Source organism: Podarcis tiliguerta (assembly GCF_965153285.1).
Source record: "Podarcis tiliguerta genome assembly, chromosome: 5".
Taxonomy (NCBI): Eukaryota; Metazoa; Chordata; class Lepidosauria; order Squamata; family Lacertidae; genus Podarcis; species Podarcis tiliguerta.
The window spans coordinates 44,223,130-44,250,756 of NC_139538.1; the positions used below are offsets into that span (position 1 = coordinate 44,223,130).

Below are 27,627 nucleotides of genomic sequence, written 5' to 3' on the forward strand. Positions count from 1 at the left end.
TGAAGTTACCTGAATTACTTAAAAACCAGTGTGTAGTGGTTTAAGGATTTCTACCTTTTCTGCCTTAATAGTTTCCTTTCCATATTTATACCTCCATGATAATTTGTTATTTCCTTACCTCCTTTAGTTTCATGGATACAGCAAGGCCAACGTAAGTACTTCTTAAAAAAAAAAAAAAAGATCATTGGGAATTTATTTTTGTGAGGATGCTGATCATTCTGTCCATAAGGGACCACTGTTGTCCTTGCAAGGAAGGACAAGATATGCTGTGCAGACAAGAAGCTACAGTAGAAAGCTGCATATTCAGCTGTTGGCGGAAATAAAGGTTGGTTGTTGAAGCCTACACTCCAGGGATGCCAATTTTAACTGCTTTGGGGTTTCTTTTTCTTTCTTCTACTTAAAATCATGTGGCATATAATTTTTTGTGAACTACAATACAATAAATAAAATACAAACTCAATAAAAAGAAACTAAACAACAATTGGAACACAATTAAAAAGATCAAAAACTTTATTATTTTTTCATAGGACATAGAAGAGACCATGTAAACAAATGGAAATTTAAAAAGCAACAACTTACAATTTGCAAGCATTTGAAGATAAGAGTGTCCTTTACCCTTCTCCAAATGTACAATGTCTGAATCCCAAAGGTATTTTGTGGGTTTTTGAAGTGCCTGATGCCCTGGGTAAGATCTTTTTAGTTTAACAGGACACTTGCATCATTGATTTAACACATACACACTCAAAACCCAACAACAACAACATAAATATAAAAATTAAAGTTCATATTATTAGCACCACCTTTGGTCCAAGCAATGAGTAAACTGGGAGATGACTGTGAGGTACAGTTAGTTATCAAGTCCTCTCTGCCTGAGACATTGAATATTATATTGTGATTTCACATTGCAAAAACCTGGGAGTAAAACAGGCTGCAGCCTAGTCTCTCTTGGCAGTCCCTAAAACAAACATAAAAAGCCTCTAACTAATAACTAGTCTGTGTCCCCACATGTGAGTGCGCTTAGAGTGGCAATATTTCTCAATTCCCTTCCAAGTGTAAGCACTGCATAGTCCCAAGGATATCTTGGCTAAGAGTGGTGAGCACAACTCTGTTTTGTGCTGCTTCACAGGATCTGAAGAGTTGTGCCCCAACATGTTCTGGGACATAGTAAGGGATCTTAGGAGAACACATCTCCCTTTGCATGTTGCCCACATGGTGCTTATAAAAAGCATCATTAGCCAAAGTGAAAACTTGAGCCTCAACTGTATATTGACAAGCTGTACACACTTAGAACTGTTTTCGCTGTATAGAATCTTGCACATCACACAGACATTTTCCTAGTCAGGGGTTCTGATTCAGCCTAATCTTAGTACAAAGGTAGACCAGATGGAATTTCAAAAAAGGAACTGCTGTTTCCATGGTCATTCTGCTATGCCATCATCTAAGGCACACAGATGCCAACAAGACTGAACTGAGCACAAGGAGCCTATAGCAGAGAGAGCCATAAAATAGAGGACTGTTGGGCCAAAACATGTACAAAGATTTAGTTTCTATATTTAGGGATCAGTTTATCAAGAATCATTAATAGCACATGGTTGCTGGTGGGGGAAAAAAACTGAATATGGAGCTATTATGCCTTAGAGTCTTTAAATCTTTTAGTGAAGTATATTGATGACAACTATTTGATCTGACAGCATTTCACCATGAGTCTATGCAAGAATCCAGTGCAGCACTCACCTCTCAAATTCCAATGCCAAGAACTCATACAATCTCCTTATAATACCTGGATATAAATTGTTCCACCTGGATGGATCTACATTTACATTGGTAACAACTGCAACAGTACAACACCTTCTTCCAAATCACATTTCAGAAGCTCCAGTTGCCATAACAAAGACAGACAAACCTGTAGAATTTCAGAATTTGAAGATCTCAAGAGTGGGACCATAAATCATTATCAGATGAGTTGTGATCATAAAACCACTCTGACTTTGACTACCAGGCCACCTTCTGACTGCACTGCCATCATGACTCCCACTTTACTAACCCCAGTGGGCACCAGACTGAATATTCACATACTTGGTTGTTCCACAATGCTTTCGTTCTGGCAAAACCTTTTGTTCAAACAAGGTGAAACCATGATGGGCCAAGGAGGTCATCAACAGTGTAACATGGCCTCAAGTTTTGAAATGAAATCTGGAAATGGCAAAAATCTAACCAGCACACAAATTCTCATTCAATATCACAGGTTACATGAAAAGGCCAACTGTTGTTTAAAATTACTTGACCAAAAAATAGATTTTTTTGTTTAACTATAAGAAGGTAATTTACTGCATATAACATTTAGTTTCCTCTTGTGAATTTGATTGCTGGGACATTCCAAAATCAGTTTTAGAGGGGACCAAGTTAGATCAAACAGGTGTCATCCTTTGTTGCGCTTGTTTTGTACAGAGACTACTAATGTGATATTTTAAAGGTTAACTGTGTTTCCCCAGTCGCTATTAAAGAAATGGTGATGTGAGCTAAGGTAATTTCACCATAGTTCTCTGTTGTGAGATGATTTAAGCAAAACTAATACTTGCCCCAAATGATTTTTGTGAATGTGGCCAACATCCTTTTGCAGAAACCATTTTACTATGCAAACAGATTTATATTCTTCCTATAAACTTTGATAATGAGCACAATAACAGTAAAATGCAACAGCTAGTTTTGTTTATCTTCTGCTTTTTTCTATTCCATATTTATTAGAGATCCACTAAAGGTCACATGCAACTTTTAACAATAGTGGTCATCTAGGGGTGGACTAAAAAACAACAACCCCATATTTTGTTAACAGTACTTAACATTCAACTGTTTGAACAGATTAGCTAAAGGAAAAATAAATGGACAAGGACTACCCAAATCTATCATAGGACTCTTTATCTTTTCTTTCTCCAAAGTTTGATTCCCTCCTGGATTCTTTCTTATAACAAATCCAACCACAAAAAAGATTCAATCTTCAACTTGCTCTCCCAACAGTAACCAATCCAACTTCAATAATAATAATAATAAACCTTCTGAAAAAACTAGCCAAACAAAACCAAAAGCAAACTCCACTCCCCATCTCTATCACACAGCCCAAGAACCAACCACACATCCTACATCATCTCCTCACCAACATACTCTCTCAGACTTTTGACAATTACATTCACCTTTATGTTAAATAACCATTTCAAGAGGGTCATTGAAAGAACAATACTCAATATCAACTACTTGGAAGATTGGTAACAATCACAAGGCATTCAAATTCTTCTTCACTGTCCATACTGTTTCTTGCAAAAAGGAAACCTTAATCCTTTTTTATTGATTACTCTTTTTTTAGATTTCAGGCAAAACAGTAATTTGCTGCCTGCTTTTGGTTTTCTGCACAAGTCTCTAAATTTCAAACTCATAAACAACTCTCCAGTTAACTTTTTGCATAGTAAAAGGCTGCAGTTAGAACTTGTTGCACACAATCCCCAATAAAGTTCTGGCTCAAAAGGTGTAGGTGAAGCTTTGCCAAACCAAAAATGCTGAGATGGCAAGTTTTAAAATGCTGCAAAAATGAGATCACCAGCTGGCTCCATCTTTCATTTCTCATCAACAATTGGCTGTGTAAGTGAAGTAGAGCCACTTGGATTAAAGCCAGCTTAAAAACACAACTTGGCTATGCTGTCATGCCAGCTCCAGTCATTTCATGAACCTCTAGACTACTTGATATAGAAAACATTACTGCTTCAGATTACGAACTTCAGGATACAGATTCATATATTGCAATATGTGAATCTGAACTTTTGGCAATAATGGGAGACACAGATGAAACACAGAGCAGTGATGTATGTTCATGCACTAAAACACAAAAAGCACCCAGAATGTCAGACCAGGCATATATATATATATATATGTTCCTTTTTTAAAAAAATGGAGATCCAATCTATTCCTCTTCAGTCATAATCCAGTTACCTCTTTTGACTGTTACCAAAAGATTACAGCCTCCCCGGCCCAGCCAATTTGGTTTAATAGCAAACAGGAGTCTCAGAACAGGACAATAGTGGCTGTTATGTTGCACAAGGAAAATGTGTTAAAACGACAGTGTGAAACTTTCAGTCAATTTGGTTTTAAAGAAAGGGAAAATTGCACTCATCAACCATCTAAAATACTGCTGTGTGGGGCCAGCCCACCCTGTAAACCTAGACTGAAAGGGACCCACTTTTACTTGGTCATGTTGAGCCTAAGAGATCTTATCACAACTTAGGAGGAGAAAACCCTGAAAACAGAAACCTGATTCCAAATAGGAGTCTTACTCAAAGCAGGCTTGCAATACCACCAGACACCACCACTTCTACTTTAACATGCACACATGCATACTCAAGCACTCACCACTATTATTATTATTATTATTTTTAAAAAAAACTTTAAAAAAGTAAAAGAGGGATCTCTTAAATTGTTATTCCAGAAGGCTCTATACAGTGCTGTGGAGACTTGAGCAACAGCACTTGAAGGGCTGGCTCAGGGAGCTCCAATTACTGACCTCCAAGGATGCTGGGCAAGGTCACATGTACAGTACTTGATTCAAATATCACAAAAATCAAAATTAAAAATAACAACAACCTGTGAACAGATATGGTAAAGGAATTGACCGAGACGCTAATAGGAACCTTGAAGCAAGGACATAAAGCCCATGAGATCACTTGAGGACCTAATGAGTTTTCCATGTATTTGCCAATGATCTCGACACATCTACAAAAAATTAAAAATTAAAAAATACCCACATCCTTTAAAAAAGCACATATTTACAAAAAAAACCCCTTCAGCTCTCCCAATCCGTACCTGCTAAATGCTTAGTTTATGTACAGTACCCCTGATTTAGCTGCAAACGTGTATGCCTAGAGTCTCAAAAAGGAGGCTTGGATTATGGCAGATGGATTATGACTATTTAGCAGCAAAAATTCAGTTGTGATTTAAAATGTATTACAGTCAGCAGTGTAGTTCTTCCTGCCAACTTTGTGTGTGCATGCACAGAGTTCAAATTTCATGAAACTAAACACTGAGACAAGAACCAGGGTCTCCTGATGCCAAATGCAAATTTATGTTGCTCTCCTGGACTCAGTTGCTTTTTTCCTTTTTCTTCTAAGAACACTGGAGGTGTAAAAATCACCAAATAATGCTCCTGCACAAGATCCACTGGGATCTGGGAGTAAGTCCCATAGAACACAATAAGGCTTCACTCCAAATAGGCATATATAGGAATGCGCCATGGGCATAGCCAAGGGGGGGCAGGGAGGGGCAGCTGCCCCGCGTAACCAATAAAATTCAATAAAAATACATAGCAAACTGAGGTTCTGCCCCCCCTAACAAAAAGCCTGGCTATACCCATGGAATGCGCTGAAAGAGGATTTTTTTCCCCCATGAATATTTAAGCAATATTGCTGTGGAACTGCCTCACCGTGAGTTCAAAGGCTTGAGTACTTGAGTACAAGTGCCCAGCACAAAGATGCAGAGCCTGATCCTGGGCTGCTAAAGACAGGAACCTTTCCTGTTCTTATCAGTGGAAGGAGATATAGCAGGGCATGCACCAACAAGCTCATCTTTGCTTGCATGGAGCACTAAGGAATCATGAGGTAGAGACTGATTTGACATGCTGTGCTTCAAGCATACAATTAATCCTCATGTTGTCTCATGAGTGATTTCTCCCCTCAACACATCTATTCCAAGCTCCAGCATGTATTCCATGCTAACTAATAGCACCCAGCCGCACAATCCTATACATGTCTACACGGAAGTAAGCCCCACTGACTTGCATGGGACTTCCTCCTAGGTGAGTATAAGAAAGCAGCCTTAGCTGAACAAACTGAATTTTGTAAGGAAGAAAAAATGAGTATTAGAAAGAAAAGGGGTGTTGAACAGTCACTAACACACACACACAAGTCACACATCTATTCAAGTGTGATGCACTTGTGTAACCACTACTGCATTCAGCCACCACAGTAAATTCACACTTACAATCCATTTATACCAGAAATTTTCTGCTGCCTCCTCTCCTTTTCTCAATGGTTCCCTTCCTCTCATTCCTCATTTTCCCCCCAAGAGTGCATGACTGGATAATGGCAAGACTTTTAAAAATCACACTGTGCGTTCCACTTTTAAGTCCTGGATGAGGGGCCTGTTTAATCTCTTTCAATATTGCACATATCCTCCAACTGGATTTTATCTTGAAAATGCAAAAAAAGAAAAAAAAGAAAAAAAGGAAAAAAAGGGGGGGGGGGACACGTAACCCAAAAACCAAAACCCAACAACACACACATACACATGAGAAAAATGTAAGTGAACAAACTAGCTAATGAGATCTAAACTTAAATACTAGTATTTCTATTCTGTAAATGCTAGTAGTATGAAAATAATGAATGTTTAACCCAGATTCCCTTCGGTTTCTCATAAATGATAGAAAGCACGTTAACACATTTCTAAACAGAGAAAAGCAATGAGTATAATTTTACAATAAAATATGCCACACTAATATTTGAAAGTAGTTTAAACAAACAATTCTATAATGCCTTCGTCAAAATGTTCAGTGTTGCTACTGAAAGAAACTTTTTTGGAAATTGCTCATCATCAGAGACAAATGCAGACGTTGCTCCTGCATTGTAAACTTGAAACACAAATGCACTTGTTCGCCTACCTCAGAATCTAGTCCAGAATTAGCCAGTCTGTAATGTTCCTTGCCAGTTACCTGTACAAATGAGCATTTTAAAGAAGCCCCACCCAAATTATTTTGTATTCAACTGGGGCTGTGACCCTAAGCAACACTTGTACCGGAGTCAATGAGACTTAATTCCCTATAGATGTGTTAAGGAGTAAGTGCTATTTCTTTTTCACACAGAGGGGCTGTTTTGACAAGGACTTCAGTCACTGGAAAGTTGGGCCAGAATCCAAAAAGGGTTTGAAGCGAGTTCCAAGGAGCTTTACGCCCATGGTTTCCTTCAGCAGCACCCCTCCCCATATCAGCCCAATGCTACACAGCAAAACATTCAGAAATATGGGACTTTCATAAGCAGTGATATGGCTGGGAGTGGTGTGGTGGGCGGCAGCTGTAGTCAAATTCTTGGCTGGCCTCACATGAGCCCAGGTGGCTCCAAATTGATATTTTGATATATGTTAACCAGGCATTCAAATTTTCAGTGAGGCCTAGTTCTCAAGAAAGAGCCAGGCGGTAAACCTTTATCTGAACTGAACCACTTCAGACTGCAAGAAAGTTCTGATTGAAAGACCTGCCTCAGAAAAACAAAAGGGAACAAGAACAAAAAACAAAAGAAGAATTCCTGCATACAGAAAACAAAATGTTAAGGAAATGACTTCGAGGCTACACCTTACCTGGCCTATGCAGGTAAGTTTGTGGATGTGGTGGATCATTCAAGGATGGAAGCATCCATTGCAGACACAGGTTTGCTACCTCATCAGCTTTTTGAGAAATAAACTTAAGTCTCAGCTTGAAAGAAATTGCAATAGGCAACAGGTATATGCAGGAAGAGTCAAAGAGAAATAGTGTTCACTAGAATTAAAAAACAAAACAAAACAGGAAGAGTATCTTTTCAGGCATTATATAAAACCGCAATAACGAACTCAGAAGTGCTCATTATTATTAAAGTTGCAGTATACAGCAGAAAAAGTTTCAAATTTTTGGTTTTTGGTTTCCAAAAAAAGGTGATTGGTTGTTTTTTTTAACTTTTGCTTTCTCAATCATTCCCATTTCACATATTTTTTTTGAAAGCATGGATGACCAAGGTAATCTCAAATAATCAGGAAAATAACTAGAAAGCCACTCCTCCTTCCACAAGAGGGCACTCCGACTTCAAAATATTTTTTCAGTAGCTCCCTGGAGAATTAAAAAAGTGAATTAGTTAACTCCGAAAGTACAATTATTATTAAATTGCAACTTGATTTTTGATTAGTTTTTAGAAGTACAAAATACTTTTTCCCACCAAAATGCTACAGGTATTTTACAACCATTTGAATGGGACTATAGTGTTTGTGCAGTGAGATCATGAAGACTTGTCACAAGTAATTGTGAATAGGCTTGGTGCTGCATTTAATTTTCCAGTTCTGAAAAAGTTTCCTAGGTATGACCTATCAGCTAAAGTGGGAAACGTAAATTGCATACCAGTAACAGTGAAACTGACTAAAGGTGCTTTCTAGTGTCCTTTATTCCACCCCTTTCATACATCATGAAATCGCCTCCAAGCTTGTCCAACATATGTGCATGCACAAGCTATATCTTGTGTGCACAAGCACACAAATATATTTGTGTGTGTCTTGCAGAAAGCACAACATCAGGAACAGCAAGTAGATGCAAAGCTGAGAGCAGCTCAGAAGTTAACTTTGCTACTTGCTCAGAACCTCATCACCATAATCACATAAAGTATATTATAATATTGGCTACTGGACCACCTCTGTTGGGCAACTGAATATTGCTTTCTTTTTTTATGCACAATAGATCCTACTCCTCAAGTATTTGTATACATCTTTCAGTAATTATTGATGAGCAAACTGATCTCATAAATAGGAGACCTCTGCAAGAAAACCATGCCTGCTCTGTATCATATTGATAGCAAATAGATATTGTGTTTGTGGGTAGCAGCCACATGCTTAATATGCAGCAAGAAAGGCGTATGTTCTCAGGAGAACAATTTAGAACAATTTAGCAGACAGCGATCTTCTGCACATGGGACTGGAGAATGGTCAACAGTCATCCATTAAGCGCTGGGGGCTAGCAGAATATATTGAAGACATCTAGGGAATCTGGTGGTGGGATGGGGGCTTGTTCAATTACTACTTCAGATCAGCTCCTCACATTTACTCAGGGCTGCATACGTTTAAGGAATATAACTAGCTGATCCACTGCTCTCCAAATCTGAAATATATGTCCCTTTTCCTTAGCAGAAAGTTGACACTTGCTAACTGAATCTACTGTATTTTGAGAGTCCAATGGCTCAATGCTTTCCCAGGAGATGATGGCATCTTTAGAACAAAACTGTATAGTACAATTTTTAAATAATCATAAATTATTTTAATAAATAGGTGAACTTTTAAAAAAAATGACAATTTATACTGCACCTTTAAATAATGCACTTGGTTTTTTCTGCATTTTGGTTTAAATTGTTAAAGTGCATTAATTCAAAAATAATGAACCACTTCCTTATCATTATTGTTAAAAAATAAATCATAAACATTAATATGAGTTGCTAAATCACTACTATTAGTACTGCAATCTAGCAGATTACTTTATGGTTTTGCTCTATTTAATACTGTCCAGCAGAAGAACATAATACTTCTATTTATAATCTCACAGCAGCTCTGGCAGTTCTTTTAACAATGGCTGCTAAGGTTTCAGCAGACTTTTAAAATGAAGAGAAACTTCCAAGAGGCAGAGCTGCTAGGCCTTAGGAAGAAAAGCTCAGGAAAAACACCTACACCTTTTACTTTGCAGTGTAGATCATGACCTTCTCCCCACGGGCTCTTCCACTGAGGCCTCTCCATTCCTTCCTGCTTCGCACAAGCCAACCCTTCTTCCATGCTTATTTATCCAATATAAAGCAATAGTATGGAAGGTGGTGGCAGCCAAACTTTAATGGTGTCTTAACAGATCAAACTGAAAGGACAATTGGCACATGAGCTGCAGAAATCAACCCCTCCCCCAACATTTCTCATTGATTCAAGACGCGTAACACCATATTTTTGTTTAAAGAGAAAGAGAGATGAATCAAGTGAGAATTATGTAATGTTTCCCAAAGACCAAACATCTCCCCATTATATATTTGATTTTGAATCCTTTGGAAGAAATGTATCCATTCAGTTCGTTCAAATCTTCCCATTCTTTTATCTTTCACCTAGTGGAAGGCATGAAGTGTTGCTGGAAGATGAAAGAGTTATTTATATTATTTATTCTTGCACAGTAACACAAACACAGCTGGTTTTCTTCTCTTGACACACAAAATGCTGGGCCTCAGGACAGAGACATCAAACTCTCATCTGAGAGTCGGTATTCTTAAGCAAAGGCCTTCCGGTGTTTCCTTTTTTACAATTATAAAGTTTATTTAAGGGCTGGTGTTTGAGGCCACGGGGAGGGGGATACACTTTGCACCCAAGCCTTTCCCCCCCCAGTGGCTTTTCATTTTTCCATGCTCTCCCACAAATGTTCTATCTTTGAAGTTTCATGATTATAAATATCAATGGTGGGGGGTAGAAACAAATGGAGAGACTGCCCATGTGTGCAGGTGCTTGAACAGGTACATTCTCCACTCAATAGTGTTCTCATTCAACTGCTTTGCAGGTTTTGAAAGTATCAGGTGCTTCTCTCCCAACACAAAGGAACATTCAAGTGAATACAACAGAAGAGTGATTCCTACTGCTTGCTCTTAAAAAAGGGGGAAATAAGAAGTTTAGGACACAGATGGTTCAAAAATAAAAATCATCCCACAAATATACAAATTTAAAACAATTGTGCAGACAGTAAAATGCATGGCTTTTTTCTCTCTTCCCTGCCCCAACTTTGTAAACACAGATGCTTCTCTGCTGGCTGAGAATGGGCATTCATATCTGGAAACAACACTTAAATACAAACTGTATGGGTCTCCTTGCTTTGTTTTTATTTGAGGCATTGCCACATGCAATCTGTTACTCCCAGTATTCTTGATCTTAAGCACTGTGAGAGTTCTGACATGCATGCACAATTCCTGCACTGGCACTGACTCTGACCATGTGCAATGAGGATGCACACGGGGTATCACTCCTCTATCAATGAAAGGCATGCGGAAGAGCATGGACACGGAGAAGCTCCATGTTTGCATATAGACACTCCTGCACCTCAAGTAGCACCTGGAGTGGGCAATTGGCTGTGATGCAGTGGCTTCAAGGTATCCCTTACTCCTTACAGAAAAGTAACTCCTCACTCTCTTCTACTGGCAAGGAAATGTTTTTACATCATGCACAATAGAGAGATCCAATCCCTGTGAACATGAATATATGCTTCCCTTCATAGGAAATAATGGAAAGCCCCTGCAAAACAAAGGCCCGTTATGTGGAAGCAAATCCTTTCCACTCGGGGCCAACTCATCTACTTTAACTTTTTCTCTTTGTAATACATCCCAAAGGGATTGGCAGGTGGATCCATGCAGATGGCTCTGAAGAAGCCATCACCTCTGTGTTACATGACTCATTGGCCTGGCTTTCAAGCCACAGGAGGCCACTGTGTGGCCACAAGAGCAGAAGCCTTATGGGGCTTTGGGATGGGAGCAGAGTGCATGCACAACTTAAGGAGCTGTGCAGAAGCACTGGTGGAAGCAAGCCTGGTAATTCTGACCTGGGCAAAATGAAGAGGAAGGGAAGAGTTCTTGAGAAATCCCTTTCCCTCTAGCAAAGGCTTATGGATGGCCAAGGAGCCAAACCCATGATGGTCCATGAGCCAGCAAATGGGGCTTTGTGGAACAGCAGATTCCCCTTTTAAGCTACAGACAACTGATATTCCCTGCATTCAGATGAAACTTTGCTGCTTCATAGTCCAATATGGGGCTCTGGATAGCAAAGTATGTGACAAACCCCTTCAAAGTACTTTCAATATTGGTTGTTCAGAAGAACCTCAAAATAAAACATTAAATTTTGAGACCAATAAGTTTGCACAAGAGGTGTGTTGCAAACACATGATTTTTAGTGTGCATACAAACACCTAGGAACCACATTAAAGTTTGACTACACATCTAATTCCAATAATAATAGTAAAAAAAACTTGACCCCTTCCCCAAACAGTTGACACAGAGATCACCACAGGACAGAAGCATGACCGATGCCATTGGGGGAAACTGACAATATGCACTTAATGTCAGGTACTAGCAATGCACAGTGAAAAAGCTCCAAGTCTTCAATCTGGAGACAAGAATGTGATAGCCAAGGGCCAACACTGGATTTCTTGAGTTTCCCCACTTGCTCTGCTGATTTAAAGATATCTCGCTGGTGGTGGAGACTCATCCACAGCTTGGAAACACTCCATGTGGAAGAAATGAACAAGCTGATTTTTTTAACATGTCCAGGTTGGCACCAAACTCCCCACCATTCGCAAGTGGATGCACAGGTCCAAACTATACTGTGAAAGGCACACATTTGGTTTCCTTTTATGACAACCAGGATGGTGGAATAATGAACCACGTTGCACTCAAAATTATGAAAGTCTTCACCAAAACAGAAAGAGAATGCCATTAGTTCCAGCTGCCTTTTTCCTTGATATTTGCTGAACAAGCCAATTCCTTCAAACACCCTCAAAGACGGCAGACTTGCTGGTCATAGCAAAGGTCAGATCAACAGTCCATTGTATATTAGATAGAATAAAAAGGGAATAAAATCATTGTATTTCCCCCCTTCCTTCCGTATGTACACAGTATAAAAGTATAAATAATGGAATTTAAAGACTCTAATTCTTTTTCTCCAAATAATTCGAGGGCACCCAGCCTTTAAAAGGTTTTCCTCCATCCATGATCTGACAGTACCACCAACCATTTGGGTTCCTTTCCAGGACCTCCATGCAGACGCCTTCCTGAAATCCAGCAGTTTCTTCGTCCCCCTCATAATCTGCAATGGAGATGTAGATATCCTTAAGGTTATTGTGAATGAACTGGGATTTTTCAATGGGCTTGGGTCTGACTGTGGACACTGGGATTCCATTGCGCTCAGAAGGTACGTAGGAACTTGTCTCAGACCCCTCAGAACCCAGCCGATCAGTGTGCTTTATCTTAGAATCACTAGTCTGAGGTTGGGCAGCATTGAAAGAAGAGTTGCGGCGTACTGCCCTCAGGTGGTCTGTGGCAGTAAGAGACTCATTCCTACGCAGGGAACAAGGCAAGTTATTATCCTTGGGTGGTGGGGAGACAAACACTGACTGTGGCCTCACTGCTAGTTGCCTAACCCCATTCCGCAATTTGACAGACCCAGATGTTTTAGAAAAGCCACCAGGTGGTTTACTGGGAATGGGAGGTGTTGCTCTCTTGCTCTGGTTGATGGTGTTGAGTGCTTGGACCTTCTTCTCTATCTTCTCCAAGCTGTTGGATTTGTTTTCATTCCTTCTGTTCTTGGCCACTGAGATGTTAGCCTCATTCGAACTGGTTTCCCGTTGTTGGTTATCAGACAGTACCAGATAGTGAGAAGGAGCCCAGCCTTCTGTGTCTCCATATCTCAAATACCACCACCCACTTGTTTGCTTTTCCAGAACTTCCACTGTTATCCCCGCTGGGAAGCTGATCTCAGAATCTTGAACTTTCTGGTAAGAATCAGTAGTTACATAGATACATTTTAAGGAGTTGTTTTCATTCTCTGCCTTGTTTGGCTGGCTGGAGTAGAATATGGCATGGGAATGAGTGGGAATGAGATCTGCAGAGCTTCTTCTGAATGACTCTTCTGGGTTTCCAGAAGCTGTCCGAGGTGGACTTTCAGACTCTTCACTTCTTGAACCTTTAAGCCCGCCTCTCAGCTGTCCAGTTGGTCTCAGCTGGTGACGTAAAGTGCTGATGTCCATCCTTTCTTGGCTTTGGGAGTCTGCTTTGTTCAGGAAAGGTTTTGGTCTCACCATTGGTTTTGCCCTGCTAGACACTGCCTCCCCAGTATCCCTCTTTAGGCCAGTTTTGGGCATGCTACTTAAACCAACGTCTGAAGCGGACCTTGGCTTTGTCTCCTCATTCCGGGGGTAGTGCGGCTTCCCAAGGTTTGGCTGAATGCTCTTGTCGCTTTTGGGCTTCAGGAGGGAAGACTTGGGAGAAACAGAACACGGAGAATTTCTTTGGATCAGAGACAGTGATGAACTTCTTTGAGAATCAGAGTCCCCACTAGATTCTTTGCTTGACAGAGCATCTTCTATGTATGGCCTGAAGCCTTCATTTTCATAGATGGTCTCCTCTTCATGTGCTACATCTTCAGATGACTCTCCAACTCGGAATTTTGCCCTTTGGAGGGATGACACAGGGGAAGGCTTGAGTAGATGGAACATGCCTCTCTCCAAGCTGCCATCTTCCCCTTGGCTCAGCTCAGACTCAGAGTCAGCACCAAAGGCAGGCACATCATACTCTGGCTCCTCATACTTTTGCTTGTCCTGGGCATCTCCTGAAGATATGGTTCCAGCAACTGTTCCTTCTTCAGAGTCTTTTGATTTATTGGGAGGTGCTGGGGGAGGAACTTTGGGTCTGGTCAAAGTACTTGTTCGCCTGTTTAAATTTGGCTTCTTCCTTTTGTCAATGTATGATGCTGGAGCCCAGCCTTCCTTTTCACCAATCTGCACATACCACCAGCCACCAGAATTCTTGTCGATAACCTAGAGAGGGATTAACATAGAGATTAGTTTGGGAGGAAAAAGACAAAATAATAGCACATTATTTTTTATCTATGCTATCGTCTCATTTCTGCCTAAGGTTTAGCAGCTACGCATCACTCATTAGCTTGTTTCCCTTTCTAGGCTTACCTCCGCCTTTTGTCCCCCATGAAAGCTGATCCCATCAGAGATACAAGACTGGAACTCTGCAATGGTGTAGTATTCAACTTCCACTGATGGTGGCTCAGGAGGTTTAGGCAGCTGGAAGCCCTGCAGTGAGAAAAGGCAATAAGGAGAGTAGTTAAAAGTGGCAATAGGGTGCAGAGGGAAAGAGGGAAAATTAAGGTTTTATTTTATTTTATTTTATTTTATTTTAAGAAAGCTGCTTGCATTTTAAGCAAGGAAGTGAGATGAATAAATGTCAGCCCAGATATTAAAAGCTCATAAGCCATTGCATCAGGGGGTAGCTAGGATGTGGCCCTCCAGATATTGCTGGACTACAATTTCCATCAGATCCAGTGACATGGCCAATCACCAAGGATAATGGGAACTGTAGTCCAGCTATCCCTTAAACCTGGTGGCCAATCAAGGGGAATGGGTGTTACCAGTCCAGTGACGCAACTCTCAGTCAGTTTAAACTTCCTCAATTCAAATACTAGTGAGATTTCCACTTCCTACGGAATGGGAAGAAGACGAAAACCCTTGAAGCAGGAAGACCCACTGTGCTGCCATCTCCATTCCCTGTTTTTAAATGACTGGATAATGTGGATGGATGCACAGGAGCGTAAAACTCACAAGCCTTGAACAACTTAAAAATATTAAGTGGAAATTGCTTCATAGTAGAAATCCTACAGCAGAGGTGCCTAGGTTTTGGGGTTTTATTTTTTACATTAAGGGCAACACTGAGGGTTCACCTCAGTAATAGTTATAATCACTCAAGCAAGATTATAAGACCTGAGGGAGGTAGAACACAGAGAAAACATTCAAATACACACAATGAAAGAATCTCTATTCAACCCAACCTTTTAACTATTGCTTAAACCGTTTTGACAGTGTATAGTTCTTCTCCCACCTTTTTTGTGAAGGGAAAAAAAGGCAGATGAGAGAAACAGGATGAAGAGCCTTTCTTCATCGGATAGTTTATATTTGTCTAGATTAAATGCGTTACAAAATGGCATGCCACTGGAATGAGCAAATCCAGGCCTGCAATTGATAGAGGTGGGTGTGGCAGGAATAGGTATTTTAAGGACAGACTTGGTCTAGTACATTAAAGACGTGGAAGCTTGCACGTACATATTCACATTATAAGCTATGTATGGTACAACTCAAAATGAAGAGACAGGAGTATGTGGGGGGATGGAATAAAACTCAGTTCTGTAATACAGCTGTAGTTCATGGATCACTAATAGCTCCAAACAACTTTTGACAAGTTGTTTTGACAAGGCTACATCCACAACATATATTTAAGGTACTCAGATATCACTTTTTAAAAGCCACTTCTTCCCCCCCAAGAATCTTGGGAACTGAAGTTTTTAAGGGTGCTAAGAGTTTTTGGAGATCCCTTCAAAGAGCTACAATTCTGAGAGTGGTTTAACAATCTATCATTCTTCCTAGAAAACTCTGGAAACTGTAGCTCTGTGAAGGGAATAGGGGCCTCCTAATAACTCTCAGTACCCTTATTAAACTACACTTCCCATGTTTTTTTGGAGAAGCAATGACCATTTAAAATGGTATCATAGTGCTTTAAATGTATGGTGTGGATGTGGCCAAAAACAATATAAAAGTAGTATGTGCACAACTGGGAAAACAAAAGAGGGTAACTCTTCCCACTTTCTTTCTTCCTGTTCCACTGGGACCTGAGTGCAACAGGCCCCAGTGGTGTTGCATTTGTGCAAAGTTAAATATTTGCAAGTGCCATTGGAAGTATAAAAGAAATTGGCACTCACCAAACTAGATTCTCTTCTTGGGGGAGGTCTGGTTCTTAGATTTGGAGAACCTAGTGAGAGAAGAAATATTCCATATTTAAACAGAACAGGCACACCCAAGCTTCAATGTTCTGCCAGCAATTAAAATAAAAATTAATGTGTCCAAGAAAAATAAAATAATTTATTTCTTACAATAATTTTATAACAATTTTTAAGGCGCAAAGCCTTCCTGGGCACCTTATGTTTTTAAACAAAATACAAATAACATATTTATGAAAACCAACAGAGCAGCAAAGTCAGCATAAAAACAGGACTGACAACTCTCCAAGACTCCCACAAGCTCCAGATGTTTTAGATTACAACTTGTGCTGGCTGGGGCTGATGGGAGTTGGGGTCCAAAACAACTGGAGGGCACCAGGTTGGCAAAGGCTTGTCTACAAGCTCTAAGAGGTCTAGACAAATGATAAGGTCTTCACCTGCCCTTACCCCAAAAGGGTTACTATGTGCTGAAGCCAGAACTGATCTGCTTTATCTGAGACATGGGAGAAGAATAATTAAAACAGATGATTATTTTAATCTTGCCAAATTATGTTGGATGGAACTGATGGTGGGGGTAAGGTGCAAATAAGTCAAAATAAAACCAGTGGGTTTTTGGAGTTAAGCCAACACAGTATGGGAATTTTGTCTTGTTTTTTATGATTCCCAGAAAGATGGCATGGCTATTCACAACAATGGAGCTCCTTTCATGTGATCTTTGCATGCAGAGAGGGGGACAAGATTACCATATGGTCCCTGTCTCCATTCTGCACACCTTCAAGTGAGAACTGTATGGAGCCTATGAAAACAGAGCTGTAAATACAGATGACTCTCTACATGGCTTTTGGAACCCTGACAGGATTATACTTCTGTGGGCTCTGTTCTGACCTTCAAGTGACTGTACTGAAGCAGAGCTTGCTGCCATTGATTCCATGCCCCCTCTTTATGTCTGTTCAATCACTCTAGATGTGAACAACTGAAAAACCCTTGTGCTAATATAGAAATCTAGACTTTTAGGAGCAGTTCACCAGAAGGGGGCGTCAGATGTCTTCCCAAAAGACGAGTCTATGCAGGAATCATGTCACATTCAGGATCATAGCAATCAATCACAGACTGGTGGTTGTCAGACTTTTTGCAGACAAACATCAGCCAAGGGGCCAAGCCAGGTGTAGCCTGCACTCCATATTAATATTCCACTCTGCCCTGCAAGACTTGCTGTCATATGCATTCATCTATCTATCTATCCTCCCTCCTCCTTTGTATATTTCTTGTGCCAACTCCATTTTCACAAACCTCTCGTTTCAATCATAGTTTTTAATGGCTTAATTGGTATAATCATATAACTTTAAATTCACCCATTTTCTAGATTTAAGAATGAGCTGGGGTCCCCATATGTTGTTGGATGACATTTCCCATCATTCCTGACCATTTGGCAAGATGACTGTGGATGATGGGAGTTGGAGTCCAACAACTTTTGAGGGCCCAATGTAAAAGCACCACCCATCACCCTTGATCACTGGGCCATGCTGGCTGGGGCTGATGGGAGATGTAGTCCCCTAAACATCTGAAGAACCGGGCTGAGGAAGCTGCTCTCAACTAGTATTTCCCTTAATCCATCAGACATTGTTGACCCTTCCAACCTGCCCCAGCAGTAAATAAGCAGCTAGGAGTCTACTATGGCCTTACTTATTTGAGCTCTTTGTGGTGCAATCCGTGCGATGGCTGGAGAACCCTGTGCCAATTTTGAAATCTGTTTGTCTTGAGTCATCATGGCATTGCCATTAGAATCATTGCATAAGATGGGCAAGCTTATTTCCTTCTTGGTGATGTGGGATTCTGCTGTTTCAATTTCTGACTGGGTTTCCTTGTCACTAGAGGATTTCTTATTCAACAGGTTGCTGATCTCCATGATGTTTCCTATAATTTCCACTGGCCCCGTCAAGTTCTTTTTCCTTGATGGAAGGTCATCTTTTGCTTTTTTCAGGTACGAGGCTGGGGCCCAGCCCTCTTTGCCTAAATACCTAGAAATAGAAAACGCAAATATATTCAGTTTTCTGTGCCTCAAAATCTGACATGGTGTTGCAGGATGATGTACAGGAATAGGATTAGAATCCCCACGCACACCTTAAAATGCATGCAAAAAAAACCCTACTAATGGAAAGTGACTATAACCACACAGTTGCCGGTCAGTGCTGCAATACTGAAATGAAGCAGAGATTATAAGCCTGTGGTCCTCTAGCTACGGTTAAACTCCAAATCCCATCAGCCCTAGCTGCATGGCAACTGGTAAGTGTGCTCCAAGAATCCTCCTTTGGAAATACAAAACCCAATAGTCCCTGGATCCTGGATGCTTCCAGGCAGTCCTTAATTTGCAAAGAGGTCATTGAGATATCACTAAATGGGTAGTTAGAGAAGGGATTTTTAGACTTGGGGATATTACCTGGAAATGGAAAAATGGGGGGTGGGTTGGCACTTTTATGCCAACAATTTCATGTGGACATTTAAAGGGGGGGGGGAGCATGCAAGGGGAACACTGATGCCCATCTGGAAGCACCCCCCGCATTGGGAGAGCTAACCCAATAATAATAGTAATAAAGTAATAAAGTTTACTTTGAATCAGGGCTCACAAGGATAAAGAGTACTCACAATTCCAGGTCTCTCAAACACAGAAGACATCCAAAAGATGTCTTTCTCAAAAAACATGGGAGAAAAAGTCTTGAGGCTGTTACTGGCATGCAGTCCAGGTTTCGCCACTTCCATTCTGGATAACTGAGCATGGGAGCAGCATGGGAAAGCCACTTCCACCACACTCTACAACTGTCCTGGGCAGTCCTCTCGCAGCCCTCCAATGGCAGCAGTGAGCAATGGGATCACTTCACTGCCGGTGAGCAAAGCTTTCAGGACTAGGGGCTGAGAGAAAATAGAACTTGTGGAAGTGAGAAACTGCCTACAGGAAGAAACAAGGCTTAACATGAGATTCTTTTCTTCAAATGCCTCATACTTTTACTTGCTCAACAACTCTGAGAGCAGGACAGCATTGTGATTGGTTAGTCAAATGAGTGCACTCTTAATTCTCTCCCCTCCTTTTGGGAGTCTGAAAGAGCACAGCAGGGGAGAAAAACAAAGCCTTTCTTTATTTCAGTGACTATTAATACAAGATTCTTTGACCGCTGCCCCCCCTTGTCATCAAGGTAGGCACACCCCATGGCTGAAGTTCTTCCCCTGAGCCTCACTGGATCACAGTCATGTAGAGCCAATGCAGACGCTCAGATTTAATTCTGAAGCTCTGTGGACATCTTCCCACTTCCCACATTTGCAGAAAGATAAGCAAATCAGAGTACTGGCCTTGATGCCAAACAGTTTAAAATAAGGTTACCAGATTTTTTCCAATGAATCCGGGGACACTTTTCAACTTCAATGGATTTTGTATGGGGACTGATTTGTAAATCTGGAGACTGTCCCCGGGAAACGGGGATGTCTGGTAACCTTAGTTTAAAACAGCATTGCACTTAAGGAGCAATAGGGGCAGATGACTGGGGGCCAGGCACAAAAGATCCAGCTACCCCCAAACAATCTTGCTCCTAGGAGCTTTACATATGTGTAATCACAACGTAGAAGCCTAGCTCAGCACAAAAAAGAGACACGTGCTTGGAGTTAGCTGCATCTAAGGACAAGCTCCACGATTAACTCTCATATGCCTATGCAAGTAGGCACAGGAGTTCTGGGCAAGATAAAAAGGTCACTGGCTTTGTCAAAATTGGGTAGCAGCAAATTCATAGGGTATAAGTTTATCAGTGCTGCGAGCCATAATGTCTATACTGTGTCTGCACAGTTGGATGCAGTATGCTTATGAACGCCAGTTGCTGCAAACTGCAGGAGGGAAGAATGCTATTGCACTTAGGTCCTGCTTGTGGGCTTCCCATGGGCACCTAGTTGGCCACTGTGAGAACAGCATGCTGGACTATAAGGGCCACTGGCCTGATCCAGGAGGGTTATTCTTATGTGCTTATACTCTTACGTTCAGATTTCATAGATGTACTAGTTCCCTTGCATGGCACAACCCTAAGACTGGCCCTTGTTCCATTCTACGTGATCAAAAAATTGCAGCAAAAATGAAAGCCAAACAAAATCTTGTAGCAAGTATCAAGGTTCATCCACCAAAGCAGTTTCTTGCTCTTTCTCCCTGTAACAGTAATAGTTATAACCCCCACTTTTAAATAGGGTGCAGTCATTTCATTAAGCCAGAGGTGCCAGCTTTCAAGGGCAATGGGGGGGGGCACGTCAGGAGAAGCCAGGGGCAGAGCTAAATACAGCGGCAGCGCAGCTTCAGTGGCAGGCCACTCCTCCTCCTCCTGCCACCACTAGCTGGGTGTGTGTGTATGTGCTTCAGACCTCTTTCCCTTGCACAGCAGCAGCAGGAGAAGCAGACGCCCCCTGTTTCTCATCCCCCATGAGTTGGCGTCCCCCATGAGTTGCATTCTCATCCCCCATGAGTTGCATTGAGCACATTATCTGACAGGCTATTTGCTCGCACAGTTTCCCATAGCTGTGGAAGACAACAGTTCAATTAAGAGTTTAGGTTAGAACAGTAACCACTTCTCAACATTCATAATATTGTAAAGGAAAATGGAGCAGGGGAGGGAGGACAACATTCAGATGCACTGGAGAGTGGGATGCAACAAGAAGGTGGTAATATATAGAAGCGGCTACACTGCAATTCCCGAAAAGTTTTTTAAATGCTGAATGAAAAGTTAGCATCCAAACTATAACAACACTGGGGGGTGGGAGAAAAGGGGGGGGGAGAGAGGCCTCCATTTGTCTGAGCGTTTTCTTCCCTGTTAACATCTGCTTTCCAGCTCCAGAATACTGGAATTACTCCAGAGGGAAGGAAACCAGGAAGGGAAAAGCGGGGAGGGGGAAGTAAGAATCAGTACAGAACCATGTATTTTGGAAACTATTATTTAAGGAGGTGAACATTAAAGACTTTAACGTGGAACTTATTACCTAATTATTAGTGCTTATCTTATTCTTGTGACACATATGTCATTACGATTATGCATTCTTGCAAGCATTTTTGTGTGTGGCAAAAGTTCTGTTAACTATAATAGTCCCACTTTGGTTTGTTGAGCATTTATTCTGATTTGCTTGCAGCGTTGTTTATAAATCTTTCCATTAATCATTCGGTGACTCTACACTTTTCAGTGCATTTCCCCATCACCTTCATTATTAGGGCCCCCTGAGAGTCAGAGGGCCCAAGTATGTGCACCAACATGCACCTACATCCTATGGATTTAGATGGGGGCATTTTTCAAGTGGACTGCATTTGCTGTTCTGATGCTGCTGTTACAAGCATGACATTCTTAACCACAGTTCAGAACCAGCCTAAGCACTATATCTTGTCTTTCATTCATTCTTGCCTTCAACTCAATTCATAAGAGAGGAGGAAGAGAAAGCAAATTAGGAAATCCCTGTTTCATATGCAAGGACTCTTGTTATTGTGGACCAAAACCACACTCTTCCGTGGAAGGCTGCCATGCCTTAGGTAGATATATTGGCAATGAAGTCTGCAGCTTCTGGTCAGCTATCCACCGTCTAGGAAAATCAGGTCTGTTGACCATAGCATTGTAGTGGATCCCATCTAAACATGCACAACGGAGATAGTCTTGCCGTGCACAGTAGGGGTGGGACCAGACGCTCCCCAAGCTTCCTCTGCTACATAAGGATGAATACTTCCTAGGCTTTTAAAAGGCCTTCTAGTTTGGCTTCAGCCTAGACTGAATCTCCGTGAGGATGCATCAGCAAAGATAGCTTTTCTCTGCATGTGCAGAATGAGAAGAGTCTCTGGCATGCAAGGTGCCTTCATCCAACTACAAAATAATCCCAAACAGTCAACACCAGGAGGCAGGGAAGCTGAGCCAGGGGCAGGGGCTCTAGCCTGCTTTCATTTATGCCTTCCCCATTTGCACAAAATGTAAACACTGCTAAAAATTAGAGGCTTTGGTCTCCCTCTTCAATGAAAATACTGAAGACTGCAAGAGATTCTAGGCCCCTGCAGACCTAAAGATAAAAGGAAGGCTGGCAGTGACCAGAAAAAATATTTTAAAAACAAAAAGGGAGTTCAGCAATAACATCAGGGGGAGTTTGTGATATTGTTCCTCCTTCTGCAAAGAACTGTGCACTCTGCTCCTGAACCCTTGGCTTTGGATTAAAGTCCCATGGATGATTTAAAAAGGGAAGAATGCAGAGCTGACAATGGGCCAGCTATTCCCTGCTCATCACGTTGGAAATCTTCTCCCCTTCTATCGGCTTTCATTTGTTATTGATGGGAGAGTTAATCAGGAAGATGCAACAGCGAACATGTTTATAGAACACATAGAACTCTGTGTGGTTCCATTATTCATAGCTCCAGTGCCTTAAAGATGGCCAGACTACAAAGCAAATGACAACCTATGAAAAATATATGTTCCACATGCAAAAGGAAGTGAGCAATAAGGGGTAGGTTCATAGTATCCCAGGGTGGGGTGGGATCACCAGAGTTACCCAAAAGAACTCCTTATAATGTGTCAGGATCCACAGGTTTGTACCCTCCCTTTGACACTTGTTTATAAAGCCACACAAGGAGCAGAATTCCACACCTTCTTTAGGAAACCTGTACCTTTGTCCAACCATTCTTTCAGTTACGACAATCCTTTGCCCTCTTACATGAAAGGGAGCCCCATTAAATTCAGTAGGATTTGCTTCCAATATTTATCTGACTGCAGCAGTTAAACTTGAATGGCTTTATACACATTGCATCTTTCATCCCTCTCCTATCACCAAGCAACAGGAGTCTATTATGCTGAGCACTGCAAAGACATACTGCTTACGTGGCATTTAATGTTTCTGGAGCTGCGCCAGGGTTTTTTTTTTAAAAAAGAAAATCCAGTTTATGCTTGAAATTAGCCGTTTAAGGGCACCAGAAGAGAAAATTAGACTGCTCCCTGCCCCCCTGCCCCCAGCGGTTAAAGGAATACCTGCTTTACAGGCCAAAGTGTAGCACCACAGAGACCTAACACACCACTGCTTCCTCATGACTCCCCTAAAACATTTCTTCTAAAATAGTCTATCAGCTATTTTTGCAAATAAACAAACACAAAAGCAAAACAAGGTCATTCATTGACCAACACATATTAACAAGTATTTGAGCTGTTGCTGTCATATAACTTGTGTTGCAGTGACGCACACACACAACGGTAACAACTTTCCAAAGTTATCAAACATCACACCTGCCGACATTAATCCCATGCAACTTGTCCCACAGTGCTCAGTAGTTCTTACTCAAAGGAAAATGTCCATAGGATTACAAACTGGGAGACCCTAGCTGCTCACCTCAATCATTAATGAAGAGAACAACCACCCACGAGAGAAGATTTGGATTTTTTCCCAACTTGAAGGACACACATATCCCCCAGAAGCCTTTTTCCTCCCCGCACCCGTTTCTATATATTGTACTTCATTATTTTAACTACATATTCAATATAATTTTAAGTAGCTTTGTACAACTTGACCAGCATTTTTGTTTTCAATATGCTGAGGTCCTTTCTTAGATACAAGCAACTTGTGAGATGCCGTGTTCACAAGGCTAGTAAGCAAAAGGCCTGCCAACACCAGAATGATTTAATTAAACCTTTACCTTATGTACCACCATCCTTCCAGGTTCTTCTGAATGACCTCCACAGTGACTCCTTTGTCAAACCCGATTTCATCCTTCCCCTGGCTGGTGTATGACTGGATTGTGACATATTTCTCTTCTAGCAAAGAAAGAGAGGGCAACATCAGTTAAGATCAAAACTGGCCCCAGCTGTTGCTCTTTCCTGATTGCTATTCAAAATGATTTCGCAGCAATTAAAATGTGGCAGCATTGCAGAGGTGGAGTCTTGCTTGTGAGGCCCTGTACCTATTAGCTAAGCATGCCTGTATCAGCTCCTCGCCACCGCCCTGCGCCGTCAATGCCAACAAATGAGACAGGGTCCCTGAGGAGGGGTCTCCCCCATCTCCTACATATGGTATTGACAAAAATCAAGCTCTCTGCCAGAGTAGCAAAGCATCACTGGAGGAACTTGCTCCAGCTGGCTCCATTTAGCACACACATGGTTATGTTAAACATTGCATTACTGGAATCTGAATGCTGAAGCTGGAGTGGGACCAATACTACTCCAGCTCGAAGGAATGGACTGACCTATCATCTTCACACTCCTAGAAATAATACAAGTTTGCAGCACCAAGCTGCCAGTATTTGTTTTTTTCATGATTAGATCATATTGTACCTCCCCTAACTCCACTCCAAACTTCAGTGCTCCCAAGAGAAAGGCAAGTGTCACTTTCTAAGTATCTTCTTTAAAAATCAACATCGTTAATTCAGTGCTAGAAGTCCCATTTTATCCACCCACCACAGGTTATTAAGTCTTTGCAAAGCCATGGAATCACAAAGCATTTTAGCTAACTGTGCACTTGCTATGAACTTTACCCAACTCTACACTAGGTCACAGTTGGGGGCACTCCAGATGTGATTAGAGTCCCAACTCTCATCAGCCCCAGCTAGCACTCACTGATGGGAGTTGTAGTCCAACAACATCTGCAGGGCCACAAGCTCCCCAACTCAAGCCACAACCACCTCCTTCCAAAACAAGAGTCAGGAGAAGAAAATGCCTCCAAAGTACCCAGAGACTCTCATCTGCATATTAAGATGCTAGCTAATTATATAAGCAAAGTTTCAAATTGACATTTCAGTGAATTTGGAAGACCTCTTAGGATAACAGATCATGTAAAAGACTCACCAATCAATGACTTTTCCACACTAAAGTCAACTCCTCCTCTAATTTTACAGTTGGTGTAACATTCACACTACTCTCCTGTACAGTACCAGTTTCATAATCTTTCATTTGTTTATTTTCCAGACTGGGACATAGCAGGGTGGTGGGTTTTTTTAATCTGAATGGCAGCCACACAGACAGCTATCATGTGAGCAGCATACAGAATCCAGAGACTAAAGAGAGGGGAAATGATCACAAAATGATGTGCTATTTCTTTATGTGTGTTTGGGGAAGTGATAGGGAGTCTTGTTGCTATTTTCCACAATGCATGAACTCTCTTGTGCTTGAGGATTACAGTAGGGAAATATTCTGTTTCAAAATAAGTAAGTAAATGTTTAAATTGTTCACAGAATGGAAGAGATGGGATTGCATTGCTTATCATTGGGTAGTTGCTTGTGCCATTCTGTTGAAGTCTCCCTACCTAGCTCCCTACCTCCCTCCCTACCACATGGGAGTCTGAATACCCATATCCTGCTATTTGATGTTCAGGAGAGAGGGGAGTTTATCCAAAGCAATATATTGACTGCGGTATATTAGTCCAGGATTCTCATCACAGACATACCACTTTAACCAAGATAGTGGTGAAAATGCTTCTCATGCAAATGCAAGGATTTTATTGGCAGAAAAGATAGCCATTTATGCTGTCAGCCTAACCATACACTTGGAATTGCAGAAACAGAGGGGAGAGGAGAAAGGATCCTAGATGTAGGCAAAGTTTCAGATCCCCAGGAAGTCAATACAGATAGAAGGGGTGGAGACAACAGCAAAAGATAAGAGCAGTACTTTTAAACAGAAAGAAAAAGGCTCCCTGCTATCTGGCGCAGACTGATCCCACCTTATCAGTTAATTGAAGGCTGGTGTCCAGAATATAATGTAAGATAAGGTTGTTTGCCAGAATTCCCTAGATCCCAGGCCAGTTCACACATTATGGTAACTATCTGGGTTGGAACTCAGTTGCATCAACAGCAGTCTGTGTGGAAACACACTAAAATATAAATAATTGATTTCCAATCGTACAACTGAATGGTTGAAATTCCTTCCTAACTTGCACAGCAGTAGGTCTGAATTATAGTGTGGTATCATTAGTTCAACTTAAGGACTGGATATAGCTTGAGGAGCTCTGAAAAGATTATTGGCCAGCTATGAAGTTTTACACACACATTTAAGAAGGCAGGCAGAGGAGATAACAGCAATTCAACAGGGCCATTTTTGCTCCCTGCTCCGGATGCTGATGACATTCAATCTGAATATGCTGTTATCAGCATTAGCTTGTGGCTCAACTGGCACTGAGAAAACTTGAAAGCCTCTGCAGAGAGAGCCATACTTCATTTTTTGTTTTCTGGAGATGTTGGCAAGGGACACGACTGCAACACACTCCAACAAAACCACAGCCTTGTTTCACTAGGATTACAGTACTGCTTTTGGACTCTTTATCACACTTAGGACATGCTGAGCCATCAAAAACAAAAAGCAAACAAACTACATCACACAAAAGGAGAAATTGCATTCCTTTGTGGGGAGACGCAGTCATCACCAAGAACTCAGACTTTTAAGGGATAGCTGAACCACAGAGCTGAACTGGTGTATTTATGCCCTCTTTTGTGCTAACGGCAGGGGGGTAGAAACTGTCTAAGATCATTGTCACACCCCAATTAAACTATATTTCCTAAGATTCTTCAGTGCAGTGGGGAGAAAGCTTTTTAACCACAAGGGCAATAGGTGGCAGAGGAAAGGACCAGACCCTGAGGTGGGCAGAACCAGCTTTGTCTTTACTCAGGGCTTTTTTTCCAGCCAGAACTCAGATGGGTCCCATTGCCATTCTAAGAACAAGGGAGGTGTTTGTGGCAAGTTCAAGCACCTTTTTCTAGGAAAACAGCACTGCCTTTACTCTATCTCACTCTTAAACACAAACACACACCTCTCTTGAACCCTGTCCCCTTGATCACCTTGAAACTACAGGAAAGGTGAATGGCTGATCAGCAGCAAAAGTGGATGGGGCCCTCTGGGGCCCAGAGAGTGTCTAGGTGCCCACCCACATGTATTTTAGAGGAAGCCGTGACAGTTAAAAGTGTTTTATTGGTTGAAAGTGTAAATATGCCATTAGAAAAGGTCTATATTTTAAGCCCATATATGTTATAGTAGTACAGTGGCTGTGGATGAAACTGATCTGTGCAGGTACTTTGCCCTATCATTTCCTGCACTGTTATGGCAGCTGCACTATGGAATGGTGCCTGCCAAATCCATGTGCAAGCAGCTACCACCATACTATGGTATGGGCCTAACTTTGAATTGCTGGGAAAACAGTATGCAGCCATATCTTTCTGTTTGTTAACTCAGTTTCAGAATCATGCAACAATTCCTTATCTTTCTACAGGTCTTCAACTGCTCAGAGCCCACCTAAGGGGACTTGTTAACAGCCATATTATTTTAAGGCTTTGGAGGTGAAAATATTAAACTG

General features: G+C 41.4%; 1 protein-coding gene across 17 annotated transcripts in view; it reads right to left on the bottom strand.

Moving 5' to 3' along the window:
- Positions 1-487: 487 nt before the first annotated feature.
- The window catches only part of SH3PXD2A (SH3 and PX domains 2A), a 250,465-nt gene continuing 223,325 nt past the window's right edge, over positions 488-27,627 (bottom strand). For all 17 annotated transcript variants that reach the window (XM_083441520.1, XM_083441519.1, XM_083441524.1 and 14 more), the window contains 5 exons: positions 23,990-24,107; positions 18,004-18,338; positions 16,303-16,352; positions 14,507-14,626; positions 488-14,359 (listed from right to left, as the gene is read on the bottom strand). In XM_083441520.1, the coding sequence (XP_083297646.1) occupies positions 12,473-14,359; positions 14,507-14,626; positions 16,303-16,352; positions 18,004-18,338; positions 23,990-24,107 (2,510 nt within the window). In that variant the 3' untranslated portion in view covers positions 488-12,472. The remainder of the gene's footprint in view (positions 14,360-14,506; positions 14,627-16,302; positions 16,353-18,003; positions 18,339-23,989; positions 24,108-27,627) is intronic.